Here is a 22,294-nt window from a genome sequence, read left to right on the forward strand (position 1 = left end):
AACAGTCGTGTGTTTTCAGTTTTTGAATTTATTTTCAGTTTGTTTTTTTGAGTTTTTGATTTAATTTCATGCAAAAAAACAATGGTTCCAAGTTACATTGTGTGCTTTGTTGAGTATTCTCCTCACAACCCCTGAGTTTTTTTCCTGTCATGCGGGCAGAGCCATCAGTTGTGATACTGACGCACATGTCCCAGCTTAGTCCTACTGAACTCAAATACAAGTCCACGGAGCTGAAAATGTCCTCTGCATTCGTAGTACTAGGAGGCTCTCTTGTGTAGAGAAATTGTCCCTGCAAGTCCCTGTCCCACACATGTTTCACGTATAGCTAAAGCTGCAAATTCAAACTGGGCGAATTCGCTGGGACAGATAGATTAACATGTTGTTTTTGCGGTCCGGTTCTTTCTCCTCATTCAATGACGCCCTGCACACACGAAATTTACGTTATTTTATAAAAATGGCATCCATGACAAGATCCTCAGCTCTCCATTGTATCTGACATCCCTACTAGTTTACCTGCAACGAAATCCACCAATTTTCCCCCAAGGGAAGCCCCACCAGCAGCTACCAAAGGAACAGTGATTCCAAACATTGTCCCGACTGCCATGCCCTGTGCTCTAGCAGCTAGAATGATTTTTACTTTCTCCAGAACCTTAGCAGAGAGCATAGCCCAGGGTTGCCAGTTCCGTTGCCATACCCCCCCCCTCCCAACCCGAAATTTACGTTATTTTAAAAAAATGGCATCCATGACAAGATCTTCAGCTCTCCATTGTAAACTATCACACATGGAGATACAAACAAAACAGGACGAGAAAAGTCATTCAAATACTTTATATTCTTTAGTGCTCATTTGACTGAAACAAAACTCATTAACACTTTTCATATATACTGGCAGGTGAAACACAAAATAAAACACAAGCCAGTATCAAACTTTAGGATTTAAAATCCTGTCTAATACATCAAAATACATACATGCAAGATGAGTCACAACATTAAAATAACCGATTCATATAAAAATGTGCTTGGAATATCACTTTTTCCAGCGCATCTCTAAAGATGAACTGGGTTTAACTGCTGGAGAGTTGATGTGTGACAGTACAGGTCATCTCCATAGTCAAGCATTCAGATTGATGGAGACGGACAGTATTTCATCCTGTAGAGCAGTGGTTCCCAAACTTTTTACAGTCCCGTACCCCTTCAGACATTCAATCTCCAGCTACGTACCCGCCCCCCCAGCGCACATATACAGCCTATAACACTTGAAACTGTGAAATTGTCAGGGATTTCAGGATAAACTGGCAGGTGAAACACAAAAAAACACAACCAAGTACCACACTTTAAGATTTAAAATCTTTTCTTATACATCAAAATACTACAAGATGAGTCAAAACAAGATGAATCACAACAAAGAAACTGATTCATATAAAAATGTGCTTGGAGTATCACTTTTTCCAGCGTATCTCTAAAGATGTTCTCAGAGTGAAGTGTTTGATCTGTTTTTGTGCAAGATCTGACTAATTCCCTCACAACTTTCACTACCAGACCCACAGTATTGAGGCTTTTTGCTGCTGAAGCTAATCCCCGTTGAGCTGCAGACACTTTGGTCGGATCTACTGATGCCACAAGGGCTGCTCCCTTCAGAGATGGACCCATTGTCACGGTTTGGATGGAGAGATGGACCCAGATGCAGAGATTTCAAATGAAAGGGTAATTTAATTAAATAAGTACTTTAAACAAATAAACAAAACATTAACAGGTAACAAACAAAAGGAAGCTTACACGAGGCTCAGGAGATCAGGAACGCAGGAATGGAAAAACAGGACCAACAAACACCGCAGGAAAAACAGACAATCCGACAGAGGACAAAGGGAAGACAGAGGGTTAAATACACAGGGGAGGCAGGGGCAATAGAACACAGGTGTAACACATGAGGGCAGAGGAAGACAATCACCGACAGGAAGTGAAGACAGAAACAACACACAAGGAACAGACTACAAAATAAAACAGGAAACAGAAACAGTGCAAACATGAAAACTCAAAACAACAGAGAACTCCCAAACAGAAAATACTTTTACAATTAACTAAAACATGCACTAAAGTGCCAGATCCTGACACCCATAGCAACCCCAGCTCCCAAGGTTACTCCAAACAGTCCTGCAATTGTTGACATACACCACTCTTCACACACATACACACACTTTAACGTGTAGTCAGATACACATAGCGTAAACACACAAACATAACACATAGTTCTTCTCCTGCTTCTCAACCTCAGAATGTTTCATACTCCTTAAAAAGGGAGTCTGGCATAGCGGACAGATAACAGGTTTTCAAACCTCTGGCTTCATGAATCACTTCATTATATTAGTTCTGAGACTCCCTCACACACACACAGCGGACAGATTAGACTAGAGGTTTTCATGCCTTTCTCACAGTTTTCTATGACCTCACTTCACTTCACACACACATAAAATAAGCACACACACGAGGCAATATGCTCATGAACTCTAGTAACCGCGACACGGCTTGCACGTCATCACGCAACGCCAGGAGGAAGACCAAACGACGCCAGGAGGACGACCCGACGAGATCCGACCAATCCCAATCCAAGAAGAACCTCTGTCATGCCCAGTATCAATATATAAGCTTTCTGCGTACTCTGCCTCAGCGCCATTTTTCCTGTACAGGATCAGTGGACCATGCATGATCATTTGCTAGACACCGCAGTTTCCTGACCTGTGACCTCTGAATAAACCTGCTTAATTTTAACTTGAGAACGACGCCTCCTGCCTTTGATTTCCACACGCAACAGTTTCATACAGTTGTGAGATAGTACTTTTGCACCTATAACACACTGTAGCCGAGTAGATGAACCAGTACCAATACAAGTGAACCCCAAAGCAATGTAGTTCTCATCATATTTGCGTCTTTTTGACGTGTGCTTACTCATGTCAGGGGGTCGAAGATCTGCATCAGACTCACTGTCACTGTCAGTGGCCAAGCTAGTAAGATTAGCTTGGCTAGCAACAAATGTAATGCTGCTTGCACCCTGATCCAAGGACTCGTAAGACCAACCCGGGTTGCTGGCACCGGCAGGTGCATCCTCGATTGTAGGCCTACTGGTAGAAGCCGATGCTGTCTCTCTGGACAGGGGATTAACTCTTTTCAACCACTTGTCCATGTTCGTGCAGCAATCAGAACGAGCTCCCTCCCCTCCACAGGGCATCAGCAAGTGCAATTCTGACGAAGGAGCTAACCGTTGTGCCAATGTTTTGACTAGGGACCGGCAAATTGTCTTGATCAATTGTCGGGAGAATTAACGATCGATTTGTGATTAATCATTAATATATTTATATTAAAATTCAGTATTTATAGGCTATATAAAAATGCAGTGATAATAGAAAAAACACAGCGTGTTTCCTCTTTGAGATCTTTATTACAAGATGAACAACTCTTGTGGCACTTAAACGGGATCAGTTCAATGGTTACACTTGAAAATATGTGCTGCTGTACTCTCAAGCCCCGCAGAGAGCAGCTAGCAGCTGAGAGCTAGCTGGATTTGATGGTTCTCGACCTCTCAGTCACACCCTCACTCCCGGAACCCCTCACCCAGAGCTGGCTCTGTCCGGGTCCGAAGGGGCTATCTTTGGATTCTAGATCCGGAGGCTAGCTGCGGAGCTCGGCTTCATGTCTGCACACGGACCCTCAGTCCAAGGGGAAGGGAACCCGGACAGAGCCGGGTCTGGGTGAGGGATTCCGGGAGTGAGGACGTGACTACAATTGGACTGAGAGGTTGAGAACCGTCAAATCGAGCTAGCTCTCAGCGTCTAGCTGCTGCTCTCTCAGCGGGCTTAAGAGCATACCTCCGGGGTGCTTTCTCGTGCTGCTAACATCCTCACTGCGCTGCGTTCCAGGCAACTCGGATATTCCGACCTCCTACTTGAAGAAGAGCAGTGGACTCCTCATGCGCTCATGAAGACGTATAGCTTCGCAGTGTTGGCAGTGAACGCAACAGAATTACGTCGATGACAAAATAATGTCATGTATTCAGACTTTTTAATATTGCATGATTATTTATAGCTCAGTTTGAAAATGTAATGGGCTTTTTCACTTTGAAAACGCAAATAAAATGTTCTCCCCGCGTACCCCCTGAACCACTTTTTGTACCCCTGTGGGATATGTACCCCAGTTTGGGAACCAATGCTGTAGAGCCTTTGCTGCACCACAACTATAAAACACAGATAAGACAAGATGTACTGACATTTAAAAATTTATAAAAACAGGACCAGAAAAGTCATACAAATGCTTTATTGTCTTTAGTGCTCGTTTGACTGCAACAAAAGTCAGAACACGAGTGAACTGGTGATACATTAACAGCAGCTGGTGCTGGATGTTCAAAACTAATAAACACTTTTCAGATATAGTGGCATGCGAAACACCACCTTTACTCTGTCCAGGACTTTAGGAGAGAGCACAGCCTCCTGTCTCATACGAGTCAAGAATGAACGGCGAAAGTGTCGCCTGCTGCTGCTGCTGTTTCCCCCTTTTTCTTCCACTTCCCCCTCGCTTCCTCAACATCCTTTTCTGCTCCTCCCTGATGGCAGGATCCGCCTCTAAACACATTTCGTTGGTACAAAACCCTGTGGTGGTCTGCCTCACCATCATGTCCACCTTCATCAGGAGTTCTTTCACTTGCTCTGAGTAACTTGGGTCTTTATTGTTGAGGACATGGTACCTGCTGCCACACCTGTCAATCAGAGCCTTGAGCCCGTCAGGCGCAGTCTTCTTCAGGAACTCTTCAAACCCCATCCCCTCCAGGTCATCACCTCTGGTAAAAAGAACCAGAGTGTGGTGACGGAGTGCCTCCTCCCCAAATATTTTTGACATCTCACCAACAGCCTGGTTCACGTTGTCTGTGAATCTTCCTAATGGCACCACCAGGAGGAAGGCATGAGGCCCGGGTCAGAGACACACACACACTTGGCTATTTCTTCATTAATCTCCTCCCTGCTGAGGTGAGTGTCCCCAAAACCTGGCATGTCCACCACCGTGACTCTCCTCATCTTCCTCCATGTGTCAGCCTGCTCCTCCTCCTCCTCCTCCAAATCCTCCCACCCCTCGTCCTCCTCCTTCTCCTCCTCCTCCCCCTCCAAATCCTTCTGCTCCTCCTTCTCCTCTGTCTCCAACATTTGGCGTCATCCTCTGGAAACAGCTGATGCTACATGTTTAGCTGAAACTCCACCAAAACAATAACACTGGACTTTATTATAGAGGGTTCAGTGGGAGTCTGCCCCCATTGTGGCCGGTGTGGTCTTTGCTGTGACACACACACTCACCCAAACTCACACACACACACTCTCTCTCTCCAGAACACACACATCGACACAATCAGAGTGGGGTGAGGTAAAATATTTATAGATATTTGACAACCACCCGTATTTGAAGCAGTTTGGACACATTCAATCTAGACCAGACACAGAACACTGGGGGGGGTGCAAAGTTCTGAAGCTAAATTTATTGAAATTTCTTATATTCCAAAGTACAACAATACTTTAATCGTCAAGTTATCAAAAATGTGTTTACCGTTTTTTTAAATTTAAAACTGAAGTGACTGGATCCTGTGCTGTGTGTAGTGGTTTTAACAACAGAGCTTTATAGATGAATAACACCAGATGACCGTCTCTGGACGTTTGTTATGACGTCCATCCAACCGAGTGACACTCAGAACAATGGTGTGTGTGGGACTTCTGCTTTGTGATAAAGCGTAGTGCACTGGGATGAACTGGGTTTAACTGCAGGAGAGTTGATGTGTGATGGTACAGAACATCTCCATAGTCAAGGATTCAGATTGATGGAGATGGACAGTGTTTAATCCTCTAGAGCCTTTGCTGCACCACAATTATAAAACACAGATAAGACAATAGATGTACTGACATAAAACAAAACACTAAATACAAAACAGGAAGAGAAAAGTCATTCAAATGCTTTATTGTCTTTAGTGCTCGTTTGACTGCAACAAAAGTCAGAACACGAGTGAACTGGAGATACATTTACAGCAGCTGGTGCTGGATGTTCAAAACTAATAAACACTTTTCAGATATAGTGGCATGTGAAACACCAACAAATCCACCACCCACTGTCCCCCTTTAGGATTTAAAATATGATTTAATACTTCGTTTGTTCTTTTCTTTATTACTTTAATAAGATTCTGTTTCCAGCAAGGCCTTTAGAAAGGCCAAAAGAAAACTTATAACATTTCTTGTTCTAAACCAGCCAGCTGCAAGATGAGTCACAACATTAAAACAATCCATTCATATAAAAATGTGCTAGGAAAAAATGAATCTCAAGTGTTTAACTAATATCCTTCACCTGTCATCACACCAGCCTTTCACACGTTTAACACCACAAAGCTCCAGCTACTGAATATTTTAGGTGTTTTAATAGCAACACAGACTGAAGTTACTTTGATGTGCAGGATTTCATCAGGAGAAAATATAATTATACATTTATTAACTAGAAACAGCTCCACTCTCGGGCTGTATTTATTTGATCTAATAATGCTCTTGCAGCAGCACCATGAGGTTCTACATTGGCCAGCACATGCTGCCCTACTGCTGAATCTAAACCACCCTGAGTTACAGACGCGTTGGCTGCATCTACTGCTGCAGTTTCAGCTGCAACAAGGGCGGCTGTGCCAACAGTTGCTCCCTCTAGAACTGCACCTAGAGCAGCCGTAGCTCCCGAGAACGCTCCGAGTCCTGCTGCGATCCCCACAGCAGAGGCCCCGAAGAACCTAACCAGCTCCAGGGCATCCAAAGCACCCTCCATTGAACTGGCAGCCCCAGCACCAACAATGGCTCCCACAGAACCGCCCATGGCCCCACCTGTTGCTGCTCCCAGTGCCAGGGCCGTTTTCCCTGAAGCTGCTGCCACTATGGCCCCCACAGCTTCCCTAACCCCTGTGCCTCCCGCTACAGATATCCCTGCTAGTTTACCTGCAGCGAAACCCACCAATTTTCCCACAAGGGAAGCCCCAGCTGCAGCCGCCAAAGGGACTGCTATGCCAAACACCGTCCCGAATGCCATGCCCGTGGCTCCAGCAGCTACCATGATCTTTACTCTCTCCAGGACCTTAGCAGAGAGCACAGCCTCCTGTCTCAAATGAGTCAAAGTCCCCCCTCTTTCTTCCCCTTCCCCTTGCTTCCTCAACATCCTTTCCTGCTCCTCCCTGATGGCAGGATCCGCCTCTAAATACATTTCGTTGGTATAAAACCCTGTGGTGGTCTGCCTCACCATCATGTCCACCTTCATCAGGAGTTCCTTCACTTGCCCTGAGTTACTAAGGTCTTTGTTGTTGAGGACATGGTACCTGCTGCCACACCTGTTAATCAGAACCTTGAGCCCGGCAGGCGCAGTCTTCCTCAGGAACTCTTCAATCCCTGTCCCCTCCAGGTCATCACCTCTGGTAAAAAGAACCAGAGTGTGGTGACGGAGTGCCTCCTCCCCAAATATCTTTGACATCTCACCAACAGCCTGGTTCACGTCGTCTGTGTATCGTCCTAATGGCACCACCAGGAGGAAGGCATGAGGCCCGGGGGCAGAGAGACACACACACTTGGATATTTCTTCAATAATCTGCTCCCTGCTGAGGGGAGTGTCCCCAAAACCTGGCATGTCAACCACCGTGACTCTCCTCATCTTCCTCCCTGTGACAGCCTGGCCCTCCTCTTCCTCCTCGGCTGCCTCTTCCTCTGCGAGCACGACGCTCCCGATCTCACAGATCTTTGTGACGGATCTGCCACTCATCTTAGACAGGAACTGCCTCCGGCCCAAGATGGTGTTTCCAGATGAACTCTTGCCACTTCCTGTTTTTCCGATGAGGACGAGCCTGAGCTCTTGGCTCCAGCTGGTGTCACAGTCATCACCTTCCCTCTCAGCCTCCATGGCACAAGGGTCCATGAGCTCCTCCTCGTTTGCTGAGGAAGGAAACAGAGATGTTGAGATAAACTTATTACAGATCACCTGCAAACACATAGAAACATGCACATGGACTTCCTCATTACTGTAGCTTCTAGATGGCTGATGAAAGAAACAAACTTCTATGTGACACGTGACGAGCCTGATGAGGTGGTCAGAAAGGTTCTGCACAGAAATACACGTGAACAGCTCTTAACTCCATGCAAGAGAAATGAGGATCTACAGTTACACAGTTCTAGTGCTGCAACTAACGACTATTCTGATGGTCGATTAATCTATCAATTATTGAAACGATTAATCCACTAATCGGATTATGAATAAAAAATTCTCAATTGCTCTTATTTAGCCATCAGCTTTTAAATTTAGCTTCAGATTGTTCGCAGCATGTGATGATTGAAGATAAAGACAATAAAGATCGATACTTCACTCAAAAATGTCTTTTAATAAACTTTGCTGCATATAAGTTAACTATTGATACAAAAACAAAGAAAAATCAAGATTTTGTCCATTTAAAACCAAGGACAGGCAAAGTGCTAATTAATTTAAATTCAAGTTTCACTTTTTTCCTGTGAACCAAGAAGAGGCCAAGTGAGGATACTAAAAATTATTTAAAAATCAGGTATCCATTTTTCTGAAAACAAAAGACAGGGAAAGTATCAGCAATAAAAACATCACCCAACAAAACTATGGTCTTCTTCGGACTGCAAAACGGTGATTAAAAAAGATGTTGTCAGGCAATCGGATAACATCACGCATTTAAACTGGTTAAAAAAAAGTTCCAAAAATCTGTATTCAAACCATATTTGTGTAATGGATTCTAGAATCCTGCACATAGGTATTGAGTGAGTAGATCAGTGGTTCTCCACTGGTCTGGCTTCGGGACCCACCATCATCCCTTGATGACAAGCCGCAACCCAAATCAAGGAACATGTTCCACTTCTCAATTTTTATTAATGGAAAGATAGTGCAGTTTGAACCTGAGATAGCACAGAATATCACAGTATGCCAGCACATTAATACAAGTTTAATGATAAACCAAAACGACCAGCAGGTGGCGATGCTGGAGAGAGAAATATTCCCTTTTAAACTCAAGTAGCTGAATTTTAATAAAGACCAAAAAGTGCATCTTAAGGACACAAGGTAATACAACATACATAACAACTCAGTAACTTCAGTCTTTTTTAACAGACTCAACAGTGCTTTCATGCACAAACATGAAATGAAAAAATTAAAAAACTACTGAGAAGTAGCTTTAAAAAGACTCTAAAAGAAGTTATGCAGCTTTAGCTGAGAACACTCACTCACTGAATCTATGACAACCAAAACTGCACTATGGACAAAATTCAGTGTCTTGAGTTGCAGCTTTTATCCACAAACTCAAAATGAAATAAACAAAAATTCAATTGCAATTCAAAAATATTCAATTAACTTTTCTTCTGATTACCTTATCCCTTTTAAACTCATTTAGCTGCATTTTAATTCAAAACCAACAAGTGCATCTTAGAGACACAAGGTTATACAACATGCTGATGGCACTCCGCTTCATAAAAATTCCTTCAACGGACGCTGACATTGTGCAATGTTATGTCATGTTATGCACATGCGCCACTTTCAGAGATAGGAAGGGTGCGAGATGACTCACTCCTCAGCTACTTCCATCAGCACTTCCAGTAAAACGACTTTTAGCTCGGCAAGAAAAAAGCGCGCTATGACGTAACCAACGAATCATCGGCGACTACTTTTGTTAACGATTTTGGTCAAATAAGTCGATTAATCGTTGCACTCCTACACAGTTCCACAAAGTTATTTAAAACAAATAACGACACAAAGACAAAGCAACACTGAAGGATCAAGTATCACGTTTTAACCCTAAACACCTCGCTGTCATTTATAAGCCGACGTTAGCAACTAACTTTAACTTTGACTGATTACCCTTTAGCCAGCTAGCCTTAGCATGTTGCTAACTTATAACCTTATGACAGAAACGTCAACAATCACGACATAAAGAGTTGATCTCACCAGACTTGATGTTGTTCTCTGGTAGTTTCAGTTCAGCTGCGGGTTCCTCAGACTTTAACTAAAACTCCACCCAAACAATAACACTGTACTTTGTTATAAAGGGTTCAGTAGGAGTTTGCCACCTGCTGGTTGGTATGGTCTTTGCTGTGACACACCCACACACACTCTCAGACTATGACTAAGACTAAGACACACGCACACACACACACACACACACACACACACACACACACACACACACACACACATACCGAGAGAGAGAGAGAGAACATGATGTACATATCAGAGTCACTTTATTTCTTTAAATCTGATAACAAAATGGCTTGTTCATTCTGCAGCAGTGATATTCTGTCTCTGAATATACATATAGTCTGATAACAGTCGTTAAAATATTTTATTACCAATTTCCAGCAAAGACGAAACGATTATGATAAAGAAAAAGAAACAGAAACGGTAGCAGGGAGCCGCAGCGGGTTGAGGAGTCACACAGCGTGTCGTTTACGGATCTTTACAAAAAGAAAATCTGATTAACTAGTGATTAATAAAATAACTGCAGGGATTGGTCTGAAAATAAATCACAAATAGAATCGATGTGAAAAGGAAACATGGCTGATGATCCACTCAGACAAATGTAAGAGACATGATTACAACTCGGAGCAGCAGCAACAAATCTCACTTCAAAGAAATGATGACAAATGTCAATAACATCTTATTCCATCAAACTGAACCTTTTCAGAAACAGGCTGCATTTCAATGAGCTGAGGTCAAATATTTATAGATATTTGACAACCACACGTATTTGAAGCAGTTTGGACAAATTCAATCTACACCAGACACGGAACACTGGGTGGGTTTGCAAAGTTCTGAAGCAAAATTGATTGAAATTTCATATATTCCAAAGTACAATAAGGTAATCCTCAAATTATCAAAAATGAGTTTCCTGTTTCTTTAAACTTTAAAACTTTAAAACTTCTGTTTAGACATGATGTCTAAAGTGAAGAAGTAACTGGATCCTGTGCTGTGTGTAATGGTTTAAACAACAGAGCTTTATAGATGAATAACACCAGATGATCGTCTCTGGTCGTTTGTTATGACGTCCATCCAACCGAGTGACACTCAGAACGATGGTGTGTGTGGGACTTCTGCTTTGTGATAAAGTGTTGTGCACTGGGATGAACTGGGCTTAACTACTGGAGAGTTGATATGTGACAGTACAGAACATCTCCATAGTCAAGGATTCAGATTGATGGAGACGGACAGTGTTTAATCCTGTAGACTAGAGCCTTTGCTGCACCACAATTATAAAACACAGATAAGTACTGATATAAAAAAAAAAACACTTAAAACAAAACAGGACAAGAAAAGTCATTCAAATGCTTTATTGTCTTAAGTGCTCGTTTGACTGCAACAAAAGTCAGAACACGAGTGAACTGGTGATACATTTAGAGCAGCTGATGCTGAATGTTCAAAACTAATAAACACTTTTCAGATATAGTGGCATGTGAAACACCAAAAAATCCACCACCCACTGTCACCCTTTAGGATTTAAAATATGATTTAATACTTCGTTTGTCCTTTTGTTTATTACTTTAATAAGATGGTGTTTCCAGCAATGTGTTTCTTTAAAAAAGCCAAAAGAAAAATTATAAAATTCATGTCACTCATTAAAAATACCTTACAAGACTTTTTCAGCAGCTGTTTCCAAAAGAACTTTTCTCTTTGATATATTTCTATAAAAATACTTAAGTTCATGTTCTAAACCAACCAGCTGCAAGATGAGTCACAACATTAAAACAATTGATTCGTTTAAAAATGTGCTTGGAAAAAATAAATCTCAACAGTGATTAACTAATATCCTTCATCTGTCATCACACTGAAAATATCACTAAACTCTCGCACCAGCCTTTTACCCGTTTAACACCACAATGCTCCAGCTACTGAATATTTGAGGTGTTTTAATAGCAACACAGACTGAAGTTACTTTGATGTGCAGGATTTCATCAAGGGAAAATATAATTATACATTAATTAACTAGAAAACAACTCCACTCACAGGCTGTATTTATTTGTTCAAGGAGATCTCATAAGTCTGTTTCTCTGAGTAATTTGTTTCTCCTGTTTGTGTGTCAGATTTGACTTTTTCCTTTACCACCTTCACTACCAGACCCCCAGTCATGGCGATGCTTGCTGCAGCCTTGCTTATATCAGCCACTGAGGACAAAATACGAGTTGTTGCCCCCACAGTTATCAAAGGGTCTGATGGGACCGTGCTGGCACCTACTGCTGCAGTTTCAGCAGCACCCTGAGGTGCTACAGTCATAGACAGTGCTGCTGAAGCTGAACCACCCTGAGCTAAGACTGCTCCTGCAGCAGCACCCTGAGCTGATACAGTGGTAGACAGTGCTGCTGAAGCTGAACCACCCTGAGCTACAGACGCGTTGGCTGGACCTACTGCTGCAGTTTCAGCTGCACCGAGGCCGGCTGTGCCGACAGCTGCTCCCTGCAGAGCTGCACCTAGAGCAGCCCCAGCTCCCAAGGACGCTCCAACTCCTGCTGCCAACATCACAGCAGAGGCGCCAATGGAACTAACCTGCTCCAGAGCATCCGAAGCACCCTCCCTTGGACTGGCAGCCCCAGTGCCAACTATGGCTCCCACAGAACCGCCCACAAACACACCTGTTGCTGCTCCCACTGCCAGGGCCGTTTTCCCTGAAGCTGCTGCCACTATGGCCCCCACAGCTTTCCCAACCCCTGGGCCTCCCGCTTCAGACATCCCTGCTAGTTTACGTGCAACGAAACCCACCGAGTTTCCCACAAGGGAAGCCCCACCTGCAGCCGCCAAAGGGACTGTTAGGCCTATTATTGCACCGATTGCCACGCCCGTGACTACAGCAGCTACCATGATCTTTACTCTGTCCAGGACCTTGGAAGAGAGCACAGCCTCCTGTCTCAAATGAGTCAAAGTCCCCCCTCGTTCTTCCCCTTCACCTCGCTTCCTCAACATCCGTTCCTGCTCCTCCCTGATGGCAGCTTCCGCCTCTAAATACATTTCGTTGGTATAAAACCCTGTGGTGGTCTGCCTCACCATCTTGTCAACCTTCATCAGGAGTTCTTTCACTTGCTCTGAGTTACTTGGGTCTTTGTTGTTGAGGACATGGTACCTGCTGCCACACCTGTCAATCAGAGCCTTGAGCCTGGGAGGCGCAATCTCACTCAGGAACTCTTCAATCCCTGTCCCCTCCAGGTCATCACCTCTGGTAAAAAGAACCAGAGTGTGGTGACGGAGTGCCTCCTCCCCAAATATCTTTGTCATCTCACTAACAGCCTGGTTTTCGTCGTCTGTGTATCGTCCTAATGGCACCACCAGGAGGAAGGCATGAGGCCCGGGGGCAGAGAGACACACACCCTTGGCTATTTCCTCAATAATCTGCTCCCTGCTGAGGTGAGTGTCCCCAAAACCTGGCATGTCAAGCACCATGACTCTCCTCATCTTCCTCCGTGTGCCAGCCTGGCCCCCCTCCTCCTCCTCCTCCTCCTCCTCCTCTTCCTCCTTGAATGCCTCTTCCTCTGCGAGCAAGACGCTCCCGAGCTCACAGATCTTTGTGACGGATCTGCCGCCCATCTGAGACAGGAACTGCCTCCGGCCCAAGATAGTGTTTCCAGATGCACTCTTGCCACTTCCTGTTTTTCCGATGAGGACGAGCCTGAGCTCTTCGCTCCAGCTGGTGTCACAGTCATCACCTTCCCTCTCATCCTTCATCACACCAGTGTCCATGAGCTCCTTCTTATCTGCTGAGGGAGGAAACAGAGATGATGAGATAAATTTATTATAGATCAACTGCAAACACATAGAAACATACACATGGACTTCCTCATTACTGACAGTTAGCATCTAGATGGCTGACAAACTTCTATGTGACACGTGACGAGCCTGATGAGCTGGTCAGGACGGTTCTGCACAGAAATACACATGAACAGCTTTAAGCTCCATGCACGAGAAATGAGGATCTACAGTTACAGTTCTAGTGCTGCAACTAACAACTATTCTGATGGTCGATTAATCTACCGATTATTGAAAAGATTATTCCACTAATCGGATTATGAATCAAAAATTCTCAATTGCTCTTATTTAGCCATCAGCTTTTAAATTTAGCTTTAGGTTGTTCGCAGCATGTGATGTCTGAAAATAAAGACAATAAAGATTGATACTTCATTCAAAAAGGTATTTTTATAAACTTGTCCATTTAATACCAAGGACAGGCAAAGTGCTAATATAAAAAAAATTAATCTAAATTCAAGTTTCCCTTTTTTCATGTGAACCAAGAACAGGCCAAGTGCCGATACTAAAAATAAATCAAAAATCAAGTAGGAAATTAGCAGCAATAAAAAAAATCAACAAACAAGACTATAGTCTTCCTCAGACTGCAAAATTGTGATTATTATGAAAATTATTTGTCAGGCAATAGGATAACATTATGTCTTTCAACTTGTTAAAAAAAGTTCAAAAAATCTGTATTCAAACCATATTTGTGTAATGGATTCTAGAATCCTGCACATATATTATTGGTATTGATGGAGTAGATCAGTGGTTCTCCACTGGTCTGGCTTCGGGACCCACCATCATCCCTTGATGACAAGCCGCAACCCAAATCAAGGAACATGTTCCACTTCTCAATTTTAATTAATGAAAAGATGGTGCAGTTTGAACCTGAGATAGCACAGAATATATGTAGCTTTCACTGAGAACACTCACTCACTGAATCTATGTCAACCAACACTGCACTATGGACAAAATAAAAAAAAATTTAAATAAAATAAACAAAAAGTGCAATTCAAAAAGATTCAAGTATACAAAATTAACTTTTCTTCTGATTACCTTATCCCTTTCACACTCATTTAGCTGCATTTTAATTAAAAACTAACAATCATCTTAGGGACACAAGGTTATACAACATGCTGTTGGCATTCCGCTTCATAAAAATTCCCTCAACGGACGCTGACATTGTGCAATGTTATGTCGCTATTGCACATGCGCGACTTTCAGAGATAGGAAGGGAGCGAGATGACTCACTCCTCAGCTACTTCCATCAGCACTTCCAGTAAAACGACTTTTAGCTCGGCAAGAAAAACGCGCTCTATGACGTAACCAACGAATCATCGAAGACTATTTTTGTTTACGATTTTCATCAAATAAGTCGATTAATCGTTGCACTCCTACACAGTTCCACAAAGTTATTTATAACAAAAACCGACACAAAGATAAAGTCACACTAAAGGATCAAGTATCACGTTTTAACCCTAAACACCTCGCTGTCATTTATAACCCAACGTTAGCAACAAACTTTAACTTTGACTAATTACACTTTAGCCAGCAAATCTTAGCATGTTGCTAACTTATAACCTTAAGACAGAAACGTCAACAATCACGACACCAAGATTTGATCTCACCAGCCTCGATGTTGTTCTCTGTTAGTTTCAGTTCAGCTGCGGGTTCCTCTCAGACTTTAACTAAAACTCCACCCAAACAATAACACTGAACTTTGTTATGACACACACACACACACACACACACGCAGACACAGAGCAAGAGACATTGTTGTACATATAAGAGTCACTTTATTTCTTTAAATCTGATAACAAAATGGCTTGTTCATTCTGCATCAGTGATATTCTGTCTCTGACAGTGTTGGGGAGTAACGGAATACATGTAACGGCGTTACGTATTTAGAATACAAATTATGAGTAACTGTATTCCGTTACAGTTACAAATTAAATAGATGGTATTCAGAATACAGTTACATTGTTGAAATCAGTGGATTACATGACGGTACTTCTCTGTTTCACGAGTTTAATCACTGTCTCGTAAATCCACCAGAGACAAAGCCCCCAGGAAGCAGCTGGAGCAGGGGCTGCCGTAAGAGCGCCCGGACCCCGGCGGCGTGAAGAATCCTCACTGCGACCGGCTCGGCACCGTTACAGGCCCGGGACCGTGGCTCTGAGAGAGTTCCGTCGCTACCAGAAATCTACGGAGCTGCTGATCCGCAAGCTGCCCTTCTAGCGCCTGGTGAGAGAAGACCGACCTGCGCTTCCAGAGCTCCGCTGTCATGGCTCTGCAGGAGGCCAGCGAGGCACGCCGGGTTCACACCGGACGCTGAAGCGACGCTAAAATAATATCACCCGTTGACCCAGTAGTATAAAAGCATATGGTCACTTGTTGCTCCAACATTAACTGCAACAGCGTCCCAATTTAATGTCATCCATCTTCAAGAACTTCTCCGCTGTTTGCTCCGTTCAATGTCGGGTGTCGAGGGTAAATTACGTATTCTCCGCCCCCCCCCCCCTCTCTTTTTATCTTTATGACTGCTTGTGTGTCTGTATGGAGGGGGGCATTTAATAATGTGATCGGTCAAATTGGTAAATTTAAATCTCCAGGACAACAGAAGGGGAATACAAACTATGGGATGCATGCTTTATCATTTATATCATATAAAATATGTCATCAATATCGTTTAAAATCATTTTTCAGTGTGTTTCCTGGAGCGATATGCTCGCGTCAAGCGCAAAAAATAGACCCGACGCCGAAACGATCGCTGCACGATGCGAGGCAGCCTTGGCGCAGGGGGGGGTTCAGCCTCCGGTGGGACCGTCACAGAGGTGGGAGTGGATGGGAGCCGGACATCCAGCTGGCCCGCAGCATCGGTGGAGAGAGAGTTTAAACTGCTGCTGCTCCACTGACTATAACAACGCCGCAATCATACACTTAAAAAATGCAATACAAACCGGAAGTATTCCAAGTATTCAGAATACGTTACTCAGATTAGTTACTGTAATGGAATACGTTACAGATTACATTTTTGGGCATGTATTCTGTATTCTGTAACGGAAAACGTTTTGAAAGTATCCTTCACAACACTGGTCTCTGATAATACATATAGTTTGATAACAGTCGTTAAACTATTTTGTTACCAATTTCCAGTGAAGACGAAACGAAAATGATAAAGAAAAAGATAAAGAAACAGAATCAGGAGCAGGGAGCTGCAGCGGGATGAGGAGCCACACAAAGTGTCGTTTACGGAGCTTTACAAAGAGAATCTAATTAACTAGTGATTAATAAAATAACTGCAGGGATTTGTCTGAAAATAAATCACAAATAGAATCGATGTGAAAAGGAAACATGGCTGATGATCCACTCAGATAAAGTAAATTATTCAGAATGATTCAAGCAAACAAATATAAGAGACGTGATTTACAACTCGGAGCAGCAGCAACAAATCTCACTTCAAAGAAATGATGACAAATGTAAATAACATCTTATTCCATCAAACTGAACCTTTTCAGAAACAGGCTGCATTTCAATGAGGTGAGGTCAAATATTTATAGATATTTGGCAGCCTGGCGTATTTTAAGTAGTTTGGACAAATTCAATCTACACCAGACACAGAACACTGGGGGGGTTTGCAAAGTTCTGAAGCTAAATTTATTGAAATTTCTTACAATAAATTAGTACAATAATGTAATCGTCAAGTTATCAAAAATGAGTTTTCCCGTTTGTTTTTAAAACTCCCGTTTCATCTTTGACCCTTTCACACCACGTAAGATTTTCCGATTACAAATGTGTGTGAGAGCACAGCGACTCGGACCCTCGTCAGACTCACATCCACCTGGGTTCTACTGTGTTGTGTCACATCGAGGTTTCCTCTCTTCTTCACAACAGAGCACCAGGCTTGTGAACCAGTGACGCGGCTTTTATTTCCGTCACTGTCATCTGAGTCTACAAGTCAAGCTGTGTGGACTGTGCGGATGCTCCTTCCTCTCCTCCTCCTCCTCCTCTTCGCCGCTCTGCACAGGCGCCGAGGTGCAGCGCTATAGCTCGGTGCGAGAGCGTGATATACGAGGCCCTTTCCTGATTTCTTTCCTCTTCTCTTCCTTCCTCCTCCTCTTCTCCTCCTCCCTCAGGATCTTCTGGAAAGCCTCGGCTGTGTGAAGCACCTGCAGCACATTAGAAAGGATGAGAGAGGCTGTGTGGGACAAAAACAAATCCATCTCACAATATATTTCCATTACAGGTTGGAAGGTCCTGACCAGGAGAGCGTACTCACATCGTCTCTCTCTGTGTGGTACGGGTTTAAATAGTCTGGCGTTTTATCGATTATTCCCAGCTCCTGTGACATCTGAGAGAGAATTTGTACAGACAGAGGACGAGAAGAAGAGGGAGAACGTCATCATTCCATCAAGAGAGAGACGTGGAATGGAAACAACACACCCTATCACTTATTCTACAGCTTTAGAGAAATATGATGAACTTTGGCGAGCAGGCGCAGATAAAATCTACATTTCCTCTCATTATCACCACATATTTCCTTGTTGATGCTTCAGAAAGCGTAGTGAAAGTGAGAGTTAGGTGACTGAGGCACAGAGCGAGGGCAGGATGCACGACTTCAGGGTTCTAACTGCTTCCAGTCTTTGAATTAATCCACTGTTTAATCCTCTGGGCGCGTTGCTGATGTCACAGATTAATCCTGCAAGAGTTAGTTCATCAATTCCCACTTCAAACAGGGAGACCCGACTCAGCTGCTTAGCTTATTCTTTTGAAGGCAACAACCCTTTGTGGATAAATGTTACGATGACTTGACACATTCTGCAGCGATGAAAGACGTATGAGCTGACACTGAGAATTTATTGGACACTGACATAACAGAAGATTGCTCTACAAATCTACGCACCTGTCACATTTACCTCACCTGTGATCTATACCATTTAACCCCCTGCACTGAAGAGTATTTATGTATTTCAATAAGGACATATGTTGAATTCTGAACTATAACTATTCTATTTGTCAATGATTCGGTTTAGAGCCACAAGACCAAACTGTGTTCTGTTGCTGTAATAAACATTTAAAATGTTAGTTATTTGACTGTACTAACATTTTGCTCTGGTTTTAATTACAGAGAAAATTGCTATTATTGTTATAATTACTCATAAATCAGACAGCTAAGACCTATACTTTGATCCTCAAACCAAATTAGCCCTTAATTGTGTTCCGTATTTTCAGCTGCTTTATCCCGGCAACAACCTTTCATCGTTGAAGAATTCAGTGGATTGTGATAAGTCAGTGTCTTGTCTTACGAGAGTGAGGACATGCTGGTGGGCTCCTCCGGTGAAAACCCCCGTCTGGTTACAGAAGTTCAGGCCACAGCGCAGCAGGTCCCTCCAGTCCGAGTTCCGGTCGTAGTAATGGTGGACGATTCGGGGGAAACGCAGCGCCACGTCGCCGAAAAACGCCGTGGGCTTAATATGAAGAAATGAAACAGGAGGATATTTTGATTGTGAGATACATGTGTGCATAGAAAACACAGAACATGGTGATAGTATAGTATATTTATTCCAGAGATCTTCTGAGCATGGTTATAAAATACAGTGATATTTTGACATCTTAGGCGTGATGATTCTCAAATTCTCAGACTCTTTGAACACTATCCCAGGTGTTATTATTTAGCTCTCTCCCCCAGAGAATACTCTTTTGAACTATAAAATGAAGAAGCCTTACACTACAATATACTAAACATGTCCTTATTTAGGTAAAAGGCACGGTTGTGTGATGTCATGTTATCTCTAGTTTTGGGCTCCCACCTCCCCCATAAGACTCCTTGTCCTGCAGAGGCAAGGCAGATTTTCACCATTTGGCTGTGTGATGTCTCTGAGTTTCTAGAGCTCGTACTGACCTGTGAACTTCTTGTAATAAACATTGTATAGTGGCAGGACAAGGAAAGGCAGAGACGCAGGTACTGTTTACTGTCGTTTATTCCTACTCAGGAAGAACAGACACATGTTCCCCATACGGGAAGTATATATAGCTACAGCCTTAACATTACCCATCAACCCACTGGGTGAGAGGACACACCCAAAAGTGCACGCCACACAGCCCCCCCCCCCCCCCCCCCGAACACCCAGAGGGAAAAAAAATAAAATGGGACAAAAGTCAGTACCTCTCAGGGGGTTTAACGAGGCAACCATAACCGCTACGCCGATCCCCGTCCGCGAACGCAGGGGTGGAACAAGCAGAAGGGACATCATTTACAACAGGCACAGGAATCAGGAGGCACAACTGGAGAAAACAACACAGGGGCCTTAGAAGGGGGGCGACCACGACGGGGAACCCGGGCCGGTAGCACCTCTTCGCCGGCCAACAGATGAGCTGGCTTAAGTCTGTCTAACGAAACACGCTCCCTGCGCCCGCACCCTGCCTGTCGTTTGTTCTTCCTGACTTATTCCTAGTCAGGAAGAACAGACACATGTTCCCCATACGGGAAGTATATATAGCTACAGCCTTAACATTACCCATCAACCCACTGGGTGAGAGGACACACCCATAAGTGCACGCCACAGTATACATGTAAGTACTGGGTCTGCGGTCTCCTCTCTTCAAACACCGACTTCGACAAGACATTGCGGCTTGAAAGACACGACAATAAACAGAGAAGGAAGAGGGATGAATAAACCTGAAAAGAAGGTGAAACTTAAAACTCAATATATTCCGGAGAGAGCTGATATTATTGGCCCCAAAAGAGGATGAGGTGACAGAGGTGGAGCTTTCACAGACGAGTAACAGACAAACCAATCAGAGGTGACAGAGACAGAACCAAGCGTGTGGGAGAGACGCTGACCTACATCAGCAGAGACCCAGAGAAAGGGGAAACGATGAAAGTGAGGTGTGAGTGTGAAGCAGACCTTCTTTGATCTTGCCGTCCATGGGGAAGGGGTCGTCCGGCTGCATGTTGGCCGTGACCAGGATTTGCTTCGAGTCCCCCAACACCTTATACAAGAGACATAGAGATGAGAAGTCAGGTTTATTTGTTCTACGCCGGGAATTCAAGTTACTGTGGTGAGGACGGAGAAAAAGAGAGTCAACACAGATGCTATTTCATATCTCATGGATCCTGATGGGACTGACATTTATGAGTGAGTGCCACTGAGTGCAGATCTAAATATAAATCCAGATTTGTTAGATTTAAATGGGGTGTGTGTAAGGCGTTGGTTGTTTTTGAGCCAATGTGGACAAACAGGTTGAGGCAGATTGAGAATTTGTTCCACTTTCTTGAACAAGCCAAGATAAACTCTCACCCTGAGCAGAGGTGTGTGCTCTCTGGGCTCCTACATCCTACTGTGGCACTTTGCACACCACTTTATGTTCACTTAGGTAATAAGGTTTCTTCTGAGAGCAGAGATTTCGCAGTTTATGTTTTATATTCCAACAATCATGGCTGAGATCAGAGTCAAGGTCTGTGGAGGATGAATAAAGAAGCCACATGGGCAGAAGCTCTATCTCTCACATTCACAGAGCGGCACAAGAAATGCTGACAAGGTGATTCAGCCTCCGAAGGTAGACTGTGCTCGTCGTCCTCGTGAGAGACGCACAGTCCCCCCCGCCCCCCTTCCCAGTCAAGTTATGATTTTACATTCAAATGAATGCGAGGAAACATGCTGATGAATGTGATCGCTGGATTTGAAGCCTTTGATTCTCTTATCCTTCTATCTGCTTCCAGCACGAGAGGCTGGAGCTGAACTGGAGTTGTTAAAACGTGCTGGATTTCACTGGTGGCCACACACACACACACACAAACACACACACACACACACACACAGGTCCTACCTTGAAGAGTCCTTTGAGCATGATGTCTATGATCTTGTACTGCTGGTTAATGTCGTTCAGCTCCACCAGGTTCTTCAGCGCGTTCAGCTGATCCTTCCTCTTGGTCTCAAACAGCCACTTGTCTGACAGGGGGAGATCAGGAGGGCACACACTCTTCATGAGGGCATAACACACACACACACACACACACACACACACACACACACACACACACACACACACACACACACACACACACAAATGTGTTCATGAGCATGCATTAGTTCACACAGACACACACAGACACACACACAGGCATGACTGTGCACCGGGCAGCAGAAGGATACAGATCTCCAGGTGGGAGTCATGTCTGTGTCTGTGCGTGTCGGAGTCGGCCGAGCTGAGGGCGACAGCAGCAAGGGCCACGACCACGGCACAGAGACTCTGCATGGTCACCAGGGGGCGGCAGAGAGGCACTCTACGAGACAGATGACAAGTCATGAGACACATCTATCATCACATTGTTAAATCTCAAATTAGTGACACAGGATGAATGAGTTCAAACCATGAGGGTGAATATCACATTTTCTTTTGATACAGAAACAATCTCGGCAGAAAACTAGACTTCCACTGAAATGATCTTTTTCTTTCAAAGCTGCTTGGAAAGGTTCCG

At 43.8% G+C, this 22,294-nt stretch overlaps 1 protein-coding gene across 1 annotated transcript; it reads right to left on the reverse strand.

The window, feature by feature from the left end:
- Positions 1-17,515: 17,515 nt before the first annotated feature.
- LOC133023548 (coiled-coil domain-containing protein 134-like) lies at positions 17,516-22,094 on the reverse strand. The gene is made up of 6 exons (XM_061090614.1): positions 21,969-22,094; positions 21,643-21,764; positions 20,708-20,805; positions 19,119-19,287; positions 18,092-18,163; positions 17,516-17,981 (listed from the first exon to the last, which is right to left on the reverse strand). Exons 1-6 carry the CDS (start codon positions 22,069-22,071, stop codon positions 17,856-17,858), a joined length of 690 nt encoding a protein of 229 aa, XP_060946597.1. The 5' UTR covers positions 22,072-22,094; the 3' UTR covers positions 17,516-17,855.
- Positions 22,095-22,294: the final 200 nt, after the last annotated feature.

The sequence above is a fragment of the Limanda limanda genome, chromosome 17 (assembly GCF_963576545.1).
Source record: "Limanda limanda chromosome 17, fLimLim1.1, whole genome shotgun sequence".
NCBI classification, from domain to species: domain Eukaryota; kingdom Metazoa; phylum Chordata; class Actinopteri; order Pleuronectiformes; family Pleuronectidae; genus Limanda; species Limanda limanda.

Coding starts and splice junctions, on each gene's coding strand:
- LOC133023548 (XM_061090614.1), bottom strand. CDS start 22,071: ATGCAGAGTCTCTGTGCCGTGGTCGTGGCCCTTGCTGCTGTCGCCCTC. Junction 21,765..21,968: donor TGACTCCCACCTGGAGATCT/GTATCCTTCTGC, acceptor TCCCCCTGTCAG/ACAAGTGGCTGTTTGAGACC. Junction 17,982..18,091: donor ACCACACAGAGAGAGACGAT/GTGAGTACGCTC, acceptor AATGTGCTGCAG/GTGCTTCACACAGCCGAGGC.